Source organism: Aspergillus oryzae, chromosome 3, assembly GCF_000184455.2.
Source record: "Aspergillus oryzae RIB40 DNA, chromosome 3".
Lineage (NCBI taxonomy): Eukaryota > Fungi > Ascomycota > Eurotiomycetes > Eurotiales > Aspergillaceae > Aspergillus > Aspergillus oryzae.
In genome coordinates this window covers 4,107,654-4,121,057 of record NC_036437.1, presented here as the reverse complement: position 1 = coordinate 4,121,057, position 13,404 = coordinate 4,107,654, and the positions used below count along the sequence as shown (strand labels likewise).

General features: G+C 45.2%; 5 protein-coding genes across 5 annotated transcripts; 4 read left to right on the top strand and 1 right to left on the bottom strand.

Moving 5' to 3' along the window:
- Window positions 1-99: 99 nt before the first annotated feature.
- Window positions 100-690, top strand: AO090026000348 (uncharacterized protein; the record flags this gene model as incomplete). The annotated part of the gene is made up of 1 exon (XM_001821766.1): window positions 100-690. The coding sequence occupies one exon, from the start codon at window positions 100-102 to the stop codon at window positions 688-690; it is 591 nt and encodes a 196-aa protein (XP_001821818.1).
- Window positions 691-708: 18 nt separating this feature from the next.
- Window positions 709-3,010, top strand: AO090026000349 (DUF726 domain protein; the record flags this gene model as incomplete). The annotated part of the gene is made up of 2 exons (XM_023236100.1): window positions 709-747; window positions 1,259-3,010. The coding sequence occupies 2 exons, from the start codon at window positions 709-711 to the stop codon at window positions 3,008-3,010; spliced, it is 1,791 nt and encodes a 596-aa protein (XP_023091004.1).
- A 3,164-nt stretch (window positions 3,011-6,174) lies between these two features.
- AO090026000351 (uncharacterized protein) lies at window positions 6,175-6,684 on the top strand (the record flags this gene model as incomplete). Its single annotated transcript, XM_001821768.1, has 1 exon — window positions 6,175-6,684. One exon carries the CDS (start codon window positions 6,175-6,177, stop codon window positions 6,682-6,684), a length of 510 nt encoding a protein of 169 aa, XP_001821820.1.
- Window positions 6,685-10,297: 3,613 nt separating this feature from the next.
- On the bottom strand, window positions 10,298-10,912 carry AO090026000352 (uncharacterized protein; the record flags this gene model as incomplete). Its single annotated transcript, XM_023236099.1, has 2 exons — window positions 10,298-10,449; window positions 10,708-10,912. The coding sequence occupies 2 exons, from the start codon at window positions 10,910-10,912 to the stop codon at window positions 10,298-10,300; spliced, it is 357 nt and encodes a 118-aa protein (XP_023091005.1).
- A 1,672-nt stretch (window positions 10,913-12,584) lies between these two features.
- AO090026000354 (uncharacterized protein) lies at window positions 12,585-13,247 on the top strand (the record flags this gene model as incomplete). Its single annotated transcript, XM_001821770.1, has 1 exon — window positions 12,585-13,247. The coding sequence occupies one exon, from the start codon at window positions 12,585-12,587 to the stop codon at window positions 13,245-13,247; it is 663 nt and encodes a 220-aa protein (XP_001821822.1).
- Between the last annotated feature and the right edge of the window lie 157 nt (window positions 13,248-13,404).

The following is a 13,404-nucleotide window of genomic DNA, read 5'->3' as shown; positions in this document are numbered from 1 at the left end:
CTGGGTTAGCTCTTTCAATCTCTACTCATTGAGAACGTCTACGGGAACCATTTATCATTTTGGCTTCGGGTATCCGTTTACACGACAAATCAAGGGACAATGCTTTGTCTACGCTCCACGGCTTCTCAGTTGTCCAGACGGATCAGTCCTCGGACTTCGCGACTTTCCAACCTGGCTGAAGTCCGCAGAATCCGTTTCTATAGCCCCAAACCCGAGCAGGTAGACGTCGATGCGCTACTTGCGAAGCCATCCTGGTCCGTCCGTTCTCTCCTCCCTGACCAGACCGCGAAACAATCGTCGCCGACAGTCACGCCGGCGCAACTCCATCACCTACTCCGCCTGTCAGCCCTTCCGCTGCCATCTACCAAAGAGGAGGAAGCTAAGATGCTTGAGACCCTTGAGTCTCAAATCCATTTCGTGAAAGAGATACAGCGTGCCGACGTGACGGGTGTCGAGCCGCTGCAGAGCATCCGGGACGAAAGCCTTGAGGCATTGAAGGAGAATACAATTGGACTGGAACAACTGAAGGACGCTCTAGCTAAAGAACGAGTGGTTGGCCGAAATAAGAGGATCCAACGCGTTGAATCTGAGAGAAATGATCGCCCGGATGGAGATGCATGGGACGGAAATGCCCTTGGCTATGCTTCCAAGACGAAGGGCAAGTTCTTCGTCGTGGAAACAGGTAACTAATAGATTCTCCAGGTGACGATGAATCGCGGATTTCTCTGCTCAGCCTTGGGAATGCTGGTGAGCGAGGCATCTATCAGTGAAGGTGGATGACAGCGCTTCTCTGGGCAGCTGAGTCAGCAGCATAGTGACTTCATCGCCCTGAAGGCGTCAACGTTACATTCTTTGTCAACTCGAACAACCTGTCGCAAAACTGTTTGTGGCTGGTCTGCCCAACATCTTCTAGCCATAGATACTTTTCACCGGTCCCATTGTTTTTCTATTATCAATGTGGAAGAATTTGAAAGAGAAACATGCCAGCAAATTCGGGTCGGCCGCCCCTGCGGCTCCGAAGAATGACGGCAACCAAGACCTAACTACTATATTGAACCGGTCCCAACGGGCAGACCTGACAATGCTGGTTGCTGCGATTCTGGAACAAATGAGAGCCACAATCGAGCAGAATTTTCATGGTTCGCCGTCACACAGTCATCAGCCTTCTCCCGACCACAAAGAAAACGATTCGGCTTCAATATCACATGATCAGCAAGGGAATCCGACCAACCAATCCGACTTTAAACCTACTGCGCAGGACCTGAAAGCCGAGGCCACCTCGCTCACAAGCTTTGATGACTGGAGGGACTCGGTTATCCTTCGGATTGGTGAAGTTGTTAACAAAAGCGAGGGTGATGACGATGACGATGATGATGAACAGCACGCCAGTACTAGCTCGCAAGCCTCTCAACAACAAGCTCCTGTAGTGCCTGAAGACCAGGGCTCATTAAAAAAGCTGCGTGATGTTTATCCTCCCGTGGAAACTCCTCTTCTTCAGCTTCCAGAAGCCAAAAGACTCTTGATTCTCCATTCGCTGCTTCTATTGTTGCTCAGCCTAGAGCATTACAATGCTCGCTCGCGAGTGTTGATGCTGTACGTCGCATCTAGTCTACATTTGGATGTTAAGATCCTCAATGGTGATGAGGTCAAGGTTGCACGTATATTACTTGACACTGCCATTGAGTTGTCAAAGAATGCGGAAACACAAAATCATGGGAAGAAAAGCGACTCCTCGAGAAAGTGGAAGGTTGGTATAGCTTCAGTCGCCGGTGCAGCGCTCATTGGCATCACTGGTGGACTTGCCGCGCCCCTAGTTGCAGCTGGGCTGGGGACTGTCCTGGGGGGCATTGGACTTGGTGCTACCGCAGCTGCAGGGTACCTGGGTGCTCTTGCAGGAAGTGGTGTCATCGTTGGCGGTTTATTCGGTGCTTATGGAGGCCGAATGACTGGGCGTATGGTGGATAAATATGCCCGTGAAGTGGAGGACTTCGCGTTTCTGCCCGTCCGTGGTTCTCGGCATAGACCCCAGGATGAAAAAGAAGCTGCTAAGCAGGACCACCGACTACGGGTTACCATCGGCATCACGGGTTGGGTTACGGAGGAAGACAATTTTGTCGTTCCATGGCGTGTTATTGGCGCAGATTCCGAGGTCTTTGGCCTCCGCTGGGAAACAGAGCCGTTGATGAACCTCGGAAATGCAATGGATCTCCTGGTAACAAGCGCTGCATGGGCTGCCGGTGAACAAGTACTGAAGAAGACGTTCTTTGCATCCCTCTTGAGCGCGGTGGTTCTGCCTCTAGGTCTGCTCAAGGTTGCTCGTGTAGCCGACAATCCTTTCAGTGTTGCGAAGGTTCGGGCTGACAAGGCTGGGGAGGTTCTTGCCGATGCCTTGATCAACAAGGTGCAGGGCGAGAGATCAGTCACTCTTATAGGGTACTCCTTAGGCTCACGGGTGATCTTCTCCTGCCTCCAGAGCTTGGCCAAGCGCGGTGCATACGGTCTCGTGGACTCTGCAATTTTAATGGGTTCAGCGACTCCTTCTAATGCCCAACATTGGCGCCGTATGCGAAACGTAGTCAGCGGACGACTGGTCAATGTTTACTCAGAGAACGATGCTGTGCTTGCTCTATTGTATCGTACAAGCAGTCTTCAACTGGGTGTTGCGGGACTACAACCCGTCGAAGATGTAGCCGGTGTTGAGAACTTGGACGCCAGCGACATCATCAGTGGTCACTTGCGGTACCAATTCCTGGTCGGACATATCCTCAGCAGGATCGGGCTGGAGAGTATTGATGTGCGTGAGGTGGAACGCGAGGAGGCTGCACTGGCCGCCAAGGATCAGAGACAAGAACAGGAACGGATCCGAAATGAGCGCCGAGCAGGTATTCAGGGCAGTGACTCGGCACATCAGAAGTTGGAGAGCGGCGAGCTGAAAGATGAGGAAAATCGCTTGCAGAAGCAGGTCGAAGAGAGAAATCATGAGCGTCTGCATTTGCGTCACAACGAGTAGGGGCGCCGGGATCAGCAATCAATAACTGATATGGAAAAGGAATATAAGGGATGAGATTGAACAAATAATGTTCTCATGTCGGTTAAACAAAGTGATTTTTAAAGTGAGCGCAAGGAACAAAGCAGAGATTCTCAGTTGCGTACGTTATAGATCATCAGACATCAATGGATGCTTCATCCTGGGCAAAGTTACTTTATCTTTCCACCATCTACTGTTGTTATAACATCACGATTACATTGCATGTTTACATGACGTACCGCATCCCAACGGAATAAATCCATTGTGTTCAGGGCTAGTGTATAAGGGATCATGGCCTACTCCAATTCCAAAGAATTGGCCTTCTGGAAACCGCCCTACTCTTCGCCACCCCAAGGTAGAAACAAGGCACACATAGACCTTTCCCAAATCTTCTAAGTTCCAAACTATATAAGGTGCATTAGATAAATGCCAATACAAGGTTGGACCAGCCGTCCATGCCGACATTTTCCATGTAACCGTTGTGGACTCACCATTGATGCTTGCCGGTTACATGGGCATTCTTCAGAAAACATTGTGTTAGCTACCATAAGGTAGTTTGTTGCCCATCCCCATGGTTAGACCGTCCAAGTAACTTCCATGAAACGGTCTTTTCCCGTGAACGACGTATCGCTAGAGGACGGGATACAGAACAACCCCGAATGTAAATTCCATGAGATAGTTGCAATGCAGGAATGTCTCCAGTTGATTTTTCAATCGAGCCATGAGGACAAAACTTGAGTACTCGGTGATTGAGGATGTCTCCCCGCGTGTGCGTTAGGCTCTGGTAGGCACGAAGCGAATCCCTCAGGTATAAATAGGACCTTGATATCGTTGGACATGTTTCCAAGACAGTCCTTTGCATCCTTCCCAGCTTTCAATTGACTTTTTGTCTGCTATTTTATCACCCTACAACCGAAAAAGGACTTCGACAAGATGAGCTCGCAGGTAACGAATTCCAGTCCTGAAAAGGAAAAAGTGAAGCTGTTCGCACGAATGAAACTTCCTAATCTCGTGGGCGAAGACAAAGCTTTGAAGGACGCTAAGAAAGATCCCAAGGAATTGAAATCAGTAGTGGACGGCTGCATGAACGGGCTGCTGTGGAATCACGCAAAGACCACGGTTTCTGAGAAGAACAAGAACCATAAAGTCAACTACTTTTGTGTGAAAATGGGAGAATATGAGGAAGGTTCGGAGCCCAGTGTGGAGGAAGCGAAGGAGAGGCTGATTTCCATTGTTTCAAATTGTTTAATTCGCTAAACCGTACGGACGAGGTCGAGATGTATGAGAATGATGGCATTCTTTGATTAAACAGCTCAGTGTTGTCGCTCTGTCTCGTTTGTATGAGTGTTTGGATGGGTAGGGGGTATGGAGGTTGTTTAGGTTAGAAATCGAAACGGATTGATTGATCTCATGCTCGTGAAAAACCACTTAGATAATTTCTTGATACCAGAAATCCATCTTATGAGGCTGTTAGAACATACCGTGTATGTCATGCATGTCAAGTTGCCGCTTTTCCGCCGAAGACAACTTTGAAGCAAAAGGGTGGTCTGTCGAGATCGAAGCTGACATCCGACGTCCCCTTGGCAAAGGACAAGGACAGTACATTGAAGCACAGTACCTGCAGCTACCAAGACAGAGATACACTCAAAGGGATTCTAACTGTATAATGGATACTCATTCTGTCGAGGTCATCTCCCCATAGCATCATTCAACTCACCGGCGGCATGTAGGAATCTCTCATTGACAGGGTGCCTGTATCACCCACCTTCGGACTCTACCATATCTCCGGGGATGATCTCGTGACAAAGCTTCCACTGTACCTCTTGCATCATCGTCTTACTATTATGTGTTTTATTCATGAAAAAGAGTATCATCCTATTCTGGTGATATAGAATGGTATCGCCACTTCGATCCTCCTGATCTTTACAGGTGTAAAGGCTAGAGGTCTTCCATCCTAACTATGGATGAATTGCTTATGCCTATCGGTACTTCAGTAGGTTCATTCTTAGTCTTGACTTGAGTATTTCTCTGACTGAATAAAAGCTGGGCTCCTCGGGTTTTACAGGGGTGATGCCCTTACCCACAATGAGCTTGAAAGTCCCACTGACAATCTTTCCGTGCCCTATTACAGTACCTGATGACCTGCTGACAGCTCAGTATTTGTTCTACTCCGGGTCAGCTGTCTTACGAATTCTCTGGCATTTATTTATGGCATATGATGAGCCCTGACTAACCTGCGACGCGAAGGGACTGTCCATTCAGACGACCACATGGCATATGCCTTCCCAAAGACTAGAGACAAGAAGACAGAGGGATAAAGATAGAATTTATACGCTGCACACTACTAGTCATGCAACCTGTGTACTCCTTCTGCCATCAGCATTGTTAGGGACATCTAGTAGTGTACTACATTGTATCTAGCATTCAAAGTGGTAGCATCTAAGTTCGAGACCTCTGTGAGCTCTTAATATAATCAACTGCAGAGTATTTCTAAGATTATAGCATATAGTAATACTGCAGAGCTACTTGCAAGTCATCTTCCGGTAACTAGAGATCTTAGACGGTGATTTCCCTGCGGATTCGATCATTTTGCTTTTTGCCTGCATTGTAGCTTTCACCCCAAGGATTACTCCGTTCTGATTGTTAATATTCGTACTGAATTTCCATGGAAGTTGCCATTATCCTACAAGTTATCAGAAGATCGCCGTCTACATTTGCCAAACAAGACGGATAATAACGATATCAAGGATATATAAAGCCAACGTACGTCTCAGATTACTCCTACAAGCGATTCTCAGAAAACAACTCAAACACCAGCGACCACAGACACGTCCTCCTACGTGTGCATCTTTAAGAGAAATATCTCATCTTTGAGTGGACTTGTCTCGAGACATCTCTAGGACTGTTTCGGGCAACTGAATAGAAAGTCGAAACGATTGTTTTGGCTCTCAAGGACTATATACTCTCCTGTTCAAACCCGGTCTTACGAGCCTGCTTTTGGAGTATATAACCTCCTTCAGGGCTTCAGAGGACTATGATAACAAGTCAACACCCTGTTCCCTAGAGCTCAATACATATGTTTATAGTTACCTCCCCAATAGGTTCGAGAGCTACCACAAGGAGATCCATTCAAAATACCCCAGACAATGGCCTCTCAAATAAACCTTGAAGGCAACAATTGGTGGGCCGAGATTGATGTCTCGGGAGTCAACAGCAGCCTTGAACACAACTTTGATCCTATAGCGGATGGCAACAACCATGAGAAAAAGACAAGATTCGCAGCCATAACCAAAAAGATTATTGAGCTTGGCATCATGGAAGTGAGCATCGTACCAAAGGATAGAACTGAAGAAAGAATATGCTACCCCTTTTGGATAGGTCAGTACCCGACGGGTAGGGAACCTACCAAGGAAGAGGCGAAGAAAAAGATGGTGGAACATCTGGACAAAGAGTGGAAGGCTCCATCAGAAACTCTAGATATACTTGAAGAATTCTGGCGCCGTTCCCGAGAATGGTTGGCTCAGAGAGCCGAGTCTCGCCAAGAAGGTTTGTATCGCGAAGACACCCCTGCACCCTTTGAAACCCCTCCAACACCTCGAATTCGGCAATTAGAAGATAATGAACTGCCTGAAGACACGACTGATTGCTGGCTATGAGGAGAAGCAGTCTTTTGTCTGGAATCGCGGGTATGGTGGCATATTGGTGAGGAATGGGGATGTGGAGAGGTATTGCCTTGTCTTGTTTCTTTTGTCGGTTTGTTTTGAAATCATGAGACAATTTCTTTATTCTATGTAGTATCAATCACTTCGATCTTTTCTTTTAGGATTAATGAATGTTCTTTATGAAATGATTAATAGTGATTATGACGAATACCAGATAACCCAGATATCGGATAAATTTCAAGTTCCTCTAAATCTATTAACATAGGCGTATTCCGAAAATCCTCTGCAATTGTTTTGACATTCAAGTAAGCAGTTGAGACAGTTTTGTATCTTGTATGCCCTTAGTGCAATGAATGAATATAGTAAATGGAATTTACCACATTGATAGCTATCTTCAACTACTTTATAAGGAATGAGGTTCCTCAGTCTTGTGAACGGTTATTATAACTTTCCTACACTTCCACTACTGGCTACCTATGAGGGTCACTCTGAGCAAGTTTCAGAAAGCGCTTCATACAGAATTCAACCACAATGGATTCCTGGAATTTTCTACAGAAGGTATACTATGCTGAGGTCAATCTACTACGCCATGGGAAGAGAATAATTGATTACGATACAAGGTGCGACCGCAAAGACCGCGATAAGACAGAGAAAAATGCAGCCCATGTCATACAATATATCAAGCAAGGGATCCTCCATGTGAGCGTTACAGAAAAGCACAGAAATGAAACGTACACGGCCCCTGGTTGTATATTCTCGACGAAAATGTCCAGTCGCGAAAGGCCAACCCAACAAAAGGCGGAGGAGGCCATGTTGAACTACCTTGAAGGTCTGTTCCTCGGAAAATCAGCACCTGATACCAAAAAGAGGTCACAGGAAGAACTTCGTACTCTAGGTAGGCCTCAAATCGAGGACAGCCATACTGTATCACATCAAACCGTGAGCGATACATCCGACGATTGGTTTGAACACGAAGTATACTACTGAGTCAACAGTGGCTGGTAAGCCTGTGAATCAGTTTCCTTTATGTTATTCTCAAGACGGCTCTTTGTCCTGGGGTGATCTTGTAGAGAATAATGTAAGAAATATAAGTCTTTGTTCTTCTGTGAAACAGTGTCTTTATAGGGTTTCAGTTTTTCACGTGTACTTCTATAAGTATAATAAATTCGTTTGTAGAATGGTCAGCATTGATGGGAAACGATACTAAAGGACTCCGGTTTCGACTGAGGTTCCAACATCAAGGTAAGATGTGCCGGCAATCGTGACAAACTCGCATACTATACGCAGTCTAAACTTGTAAAAGTTAGCAGGGAGAAGTGCCGGTCATCTATATGCGTATTCGGAAAGGTCTACTATTTTATTTTCGGTTGAGAGGCAACACTAACCAATGTGCAAACTGTGTTCTTAGGGCTTCTGATAGTCAATAGTGAGAAGGTTACAGGATAGTAACTCGGTTAAAGTGAAAACCCAATTATATAGAAAAGCCCCGCGTACTTTAGTTGGCGGTCCTGCGTTTTCAAATGATTTTTCGACATTTTCTGAATTTTTATATCATTAGCACATCTGTATCATTGCTGTTAAGTATGAAAGTGCACCCCGCCATGGTTGCTTAACCAAAGACCCTTCCCGGGTTATGTAAAAAGATAACGACGTTTAGAGTTAGCTACAGGCACCCAAAGCAAGGCATTGTCTGAGACGACATGGTGCATGCTACACCAGAAATTAGACAAAAGAATAGACTCAAGCTTATACTCCATATCTTCCAAGACACAGAAGCTGCATTACTCCCCCTTATTGGCGTAAAGAGGGGAAATACCATATTTTAAGAGCCTGGGAATGCCGGAGCAAACCCACCGACCTTTCTCCCGTGGCTACACCCATATATTGCCGTAAGACATCTATATGTGATTGCAAAACGCCTGAAAGTAAGAGTAAGTATGAAGTTCCCATGACCAGGAATATATCAGACTCGGGTATTGTATTCTAGCTCTGCTTACTTGCCATTGCATAGGAAGATTCCGCTCATGAAAATAACCCTAAAACATCTAAATTTATGCAAGTTCTATGAAATAATCAATTTTTATTTCTTCCTGACCCGGGAATCTCAAGAAAAGCATACAGCTGCGGGAAAAAGCCAGATAGTAAGGCTAATACCGCCATGCCTTTACAGTTTTACTCCAAAAAGTTTACAAAGATGGTTTAATTCTCCGAAGAGTAATATAAACCATCCATAACAGGTCGATGGAAAGATCCGAGCCTTAATAAAATTAAGGCATACAGTACAGGAGATTCCATTATTGAAAGTCTACCTCAAGATCTGTATTGTAGTATAAAGTCGTCCCCTAGTCTTGAAAACAAAGGTATTTTTTATCATATACAACCATGTCTTTGTATTCCACACCGTTGTCTTCATTATCAATCTCTTTAAAGACGACCTGAGTAACCGATCACAAACGTTACACATACCGTGATGGGCTTAAACAAGGCCTCGAGAATCTGGACAAGATAGAGGTATATATTCAGATCAAAGCCGACATGAATGATAGCTGGAATTGTGATGAAACAAGCCCACAAGACATAGCTCGTCAATTACGTGACAGGAAGGCATTCCTGAAACGATACTTGAAAATCCTGGATAAACTGATACTGTGGAATACAAAGCCATCACGGTCACACACAAGGATAACAGTAACCAGGTTAACATCATATAATATTACCTTGGCGAGTTCCCGGTGGATGAGAGACCTGTATGTGACGTCGTATCCAAGGGCGTACTACGCGGAGAAATACAAAGAGAGCTTGATGGGACAGTATGCTTGATATTTTAAGTAGAGAATACCAAGGTTGAATATTTGAGCAAGTTTGATATTCTGGTGCATGTAATAAGTTGTTATTAATTGCCATGTATAGAGTAGGGTAGTCTATTACAGGTTATTCTTCAAGGTTGATATTGTAGATGTTGCCTGAGACCCTTGTGGGTGAAGCTATATGAGGGCCTGAGTTATTGAGAGTCCCTTATATTAGTGTTTGATCATGGTTCATCTCCTTATAACATCAGGTTCAGAGATCATCCCTTCTCTTGTAAAACAGTAACCCCAGAAGCTTTCAAAGAAGTATAAAGACGTCTTTCGATCTACGATCATACCGGCTCGGACGCCCTTCGTAGCACAACCAGGCAGTCGACTTACATTCAAGGTCAGACCCCGCATAGGATCCGCGATATTCCTCCCATGTAAATCTTCGTTTGTCTACGAATTGTCCTAAATGAAGACATGTATGTACTATAACGCACACGTACTAAACCGGTGACTTTTCATTGAAAAGAAAGTAACTAGAGCCATCAAAAACCAAGTATGTCCATCCGCTGCGAGAAAGGAAGACTGACTCATGCCGTAGTCTTCTTATCACCGGCTTTATTTCCTTCGTCTTTTGTTACCTTTCCGGTCTGCTAAAAGGGGCTTTTCCGAGGAACCGGCGTGTACCTTCCGTCACGGAACGGACTCATTGTCAGATTCGTCTGATTGGAATAAAACTGTGCTAGCACAAAACAACAAAACAATAGACTGATAGAGCCAATGGATAAGAGACCTTCAGACGACGAGGAAGATCAGTAGTCTGCCCCTTGGTGTATGATTTTCGATTTCGGCTCGCGTATTTCGACATCCTCCACTATCTTTTGTAGAAGACCGACCAGATAACTAAAAATGATCTTGGAATCGTCCCTCTTGGATCTCGTGAAAAACCGACTCTTGTGAATTACTTTATCCTGGGTCAGCGTCATAAAGATATAGTCGATGCCATCAGTGCACATCCCATACACGGGAAGGTCGTCGTAAGTTGTATTGTTGCGGTTGTGCTGCTAGATAACCATGTAGAGCATCAGCTGAGTGCATGCTTGCTCAAATGTATCCGTGGGTTTGACCACAACACACGCGAGTAAACTTAGGCGGAAGGGGTTCAATACAGCGGCTGTACTACGGATTGCCCAGTCGCATCGTTCTTTAGCATGTAACTCACGTGTCTCACCGTTCTGAACCACTGTCTCCTTCATTTCAAGGGCTGTCTGGGATGTAATTTTGAGGATATGTCGCGTGGACATTCTTTCTTGGTATTCAGGACTCTTGGTGAATAGATCCCCAATATGGATTAAGGCTCCGAGAATCATCCCGTCAACAAGGTATTGCTGCAGCATACTACTTTGCGGGACATCAGCTAGCAACATATTTGTACCGGAAGAGTCTTAATTATAATTCGGTCAGTGACGGTACGGGGAAGCACGGATCTTCATTAGTAGCATACCGATATTCTGGCACGTCTACTGGCTGCACACCCGCTACAATGTCAAGGGGAAGTCATATATCAAAACATGAAGTATGTCTGCAGCTCAGTTGCATATACGTATGGAGAGGTGAGCTGCGTGTAGATAGTTAGATGTCTGTCTTAGCAATAGAATGAGGACAAGGGTATCATTAAATAGATAGTAACCTCGCTCTATTGTATCTCTGCCGCAACGTCTCGGAGTTTTCTCCGTTGCCCATTGTGAATGCAAGTATGAGAACATTGACTGAGTATCTCCAGATACATCCTCTTTGCATAATTCGAGAGCATCAACTGGAACACAGTGCCGTCGTTGATTGGTCCTGGCACAGCGGTCTTTCTGTCGAGTAGCTTATCTCCTTCGTACAGCTCAAAGTGGTCCGGCACCACGAAATCTAAATTAGAAGCCACCTGTTGAACAATATCCTCAGGTGTAGTGGCGCCCGCCCCAACCTAAGCAGTTTTCCACAGAATATGGATTAGCAAATTATATGGCAATAAGATGAGGTCCACTGACTTTAGCCGAAAGATAGCGGCCCTCTCGATAGCCCACTAAAATGGGTGTCATGATGACTAGTCCAGCCATTGCATAGGGAGCTATCCAACACCGACTCTGACCAAACGTGATGCAGTGAGATCAAGTGCCTCTGGGGCTACAAAAGTTTGATTGTTGAAGGGGATCTAAGAAGATGGAGGGGAAAGAAAGAAAAACTGGAGGAGGAAGGCAAGGGGGACAAATAGAAATAGATCAGCTGCCAGCCTGGAAGAGTGAATGATGCTGTTCTTTGTTTGAGCCTAATAATTCATTGTTATAACGTAATGCCTTGTTCTTTGTCCATAATCCACCTCTGCATAGCAACCAAAGGCCCAAAACGAAAATGAAGCTCACACTACATTCAGCACAACATGGAAACACCACTTTAACAAACTCTGCAGCAGCATAATTGAACACTTAGTCTAAGTCCAAGACAGCACCTCCGACGAAATAGATATATACTTACAAGACACGTTCCTCCCAGCACGCCATCTATTCCAGCGAAGGTATTCCTGGAACGATGTTCAGGATTCATAAGCATGGATGCTGCCAACTTTACAAACTGTGATGCCGTCACGGTTATACATAGGGATAACAGTGACAATTTTATACTGTCTCTTAGTCTGGGTAAGTGCCCACTAGATGAGAAGCCGAAGTTTGTTAGGGCTGCGTTTCAGTTAAACCCGGTTGTGTAACTGCAACTGAATATAATTAGGGATAAGATTGAGAAGGACTTCAGGCGATTACAAAGATGTAGGCTTGTGTGAGATCCTTTTGTTTTTAGGTCATTGTCCATCATTATATGCAATAAGAAAGCCATTGTGTTGTGGTTCGTTGTCAAGGGTGCTTCTTGCTTCTTGCAGACAAGGGCTTAGGTTTTGGATAAAATATATAGCCGACTCAGGCTTCGAAGCTTATTGCTATAGATTATCGATTCCGTTTGTTTACGCATGCTTATAATTTCTATACGAACAACGCCCCCTCCACTATTACGATATAATAGTATGGACACCTACCACCACTTGGAGTATCCACATACAACATGAATACACCACAGAAGCACGGGACCGACAAGTCTACACAAGTGATGTGGTATATCAAGCTCAAATCTACAGTCAGATACAAGTGGGTCATCAAAGTACTTGACGATAAAGAAATTTATAACTGCTTTCTGGTGGAATGTCTACGGCGTGCCAAGGAGGGAGAAGGGAAGCGTACAAAGGAACCTACAGACCACAGCCCTGGAATCTACTCCATTCAGATCGGCGAGACATACCCGGATAAGCCACCGAGCAAGGAGGAAGCCGACCAAAAGTTGGTTGATGATATTCAAGCAAGACTTGATGCATTCTACAGGAAGAACCCACACATGAAGACAAAGACAGTGAAATGGTATGTTGAGGTTACAACAGAGGATGCGCCCTGGACAGAATGGAAGGGGAAGATCAGACTCAACTCGCCCGAGTATTTTCGGTTCCTAGAGAATTGCCTACGGATTACGAAACGTGGGGAAGCTAAGGTGACTACTGATGACAATTCATCGAAAGACGATACATATAGTTTGCTGCTGGGCAAGTTTTGCGACCATCAGTTCCCAGATCACCAGCAGGCTAGTTTAAGGTTGGAGCGTGAGATATACGATGCTATTGCTAAGCACAACACCAGTGGCTGGAGGTATGTCCCTCCTGCCTTAGGGTTCCGGTGAACGGCCACATCCCTTGTTTAAGAAGAGGCCGGGCTGGAATCTATCGCCAAACGTGATTTCGAGCGGAATTCTCTTGAAGATACAACGGGAATATTATACAGGAGTCCGGCGTTGTTTACAAGCTCTAAAAATCATCCAAGAATGAGGTAGAAGACCC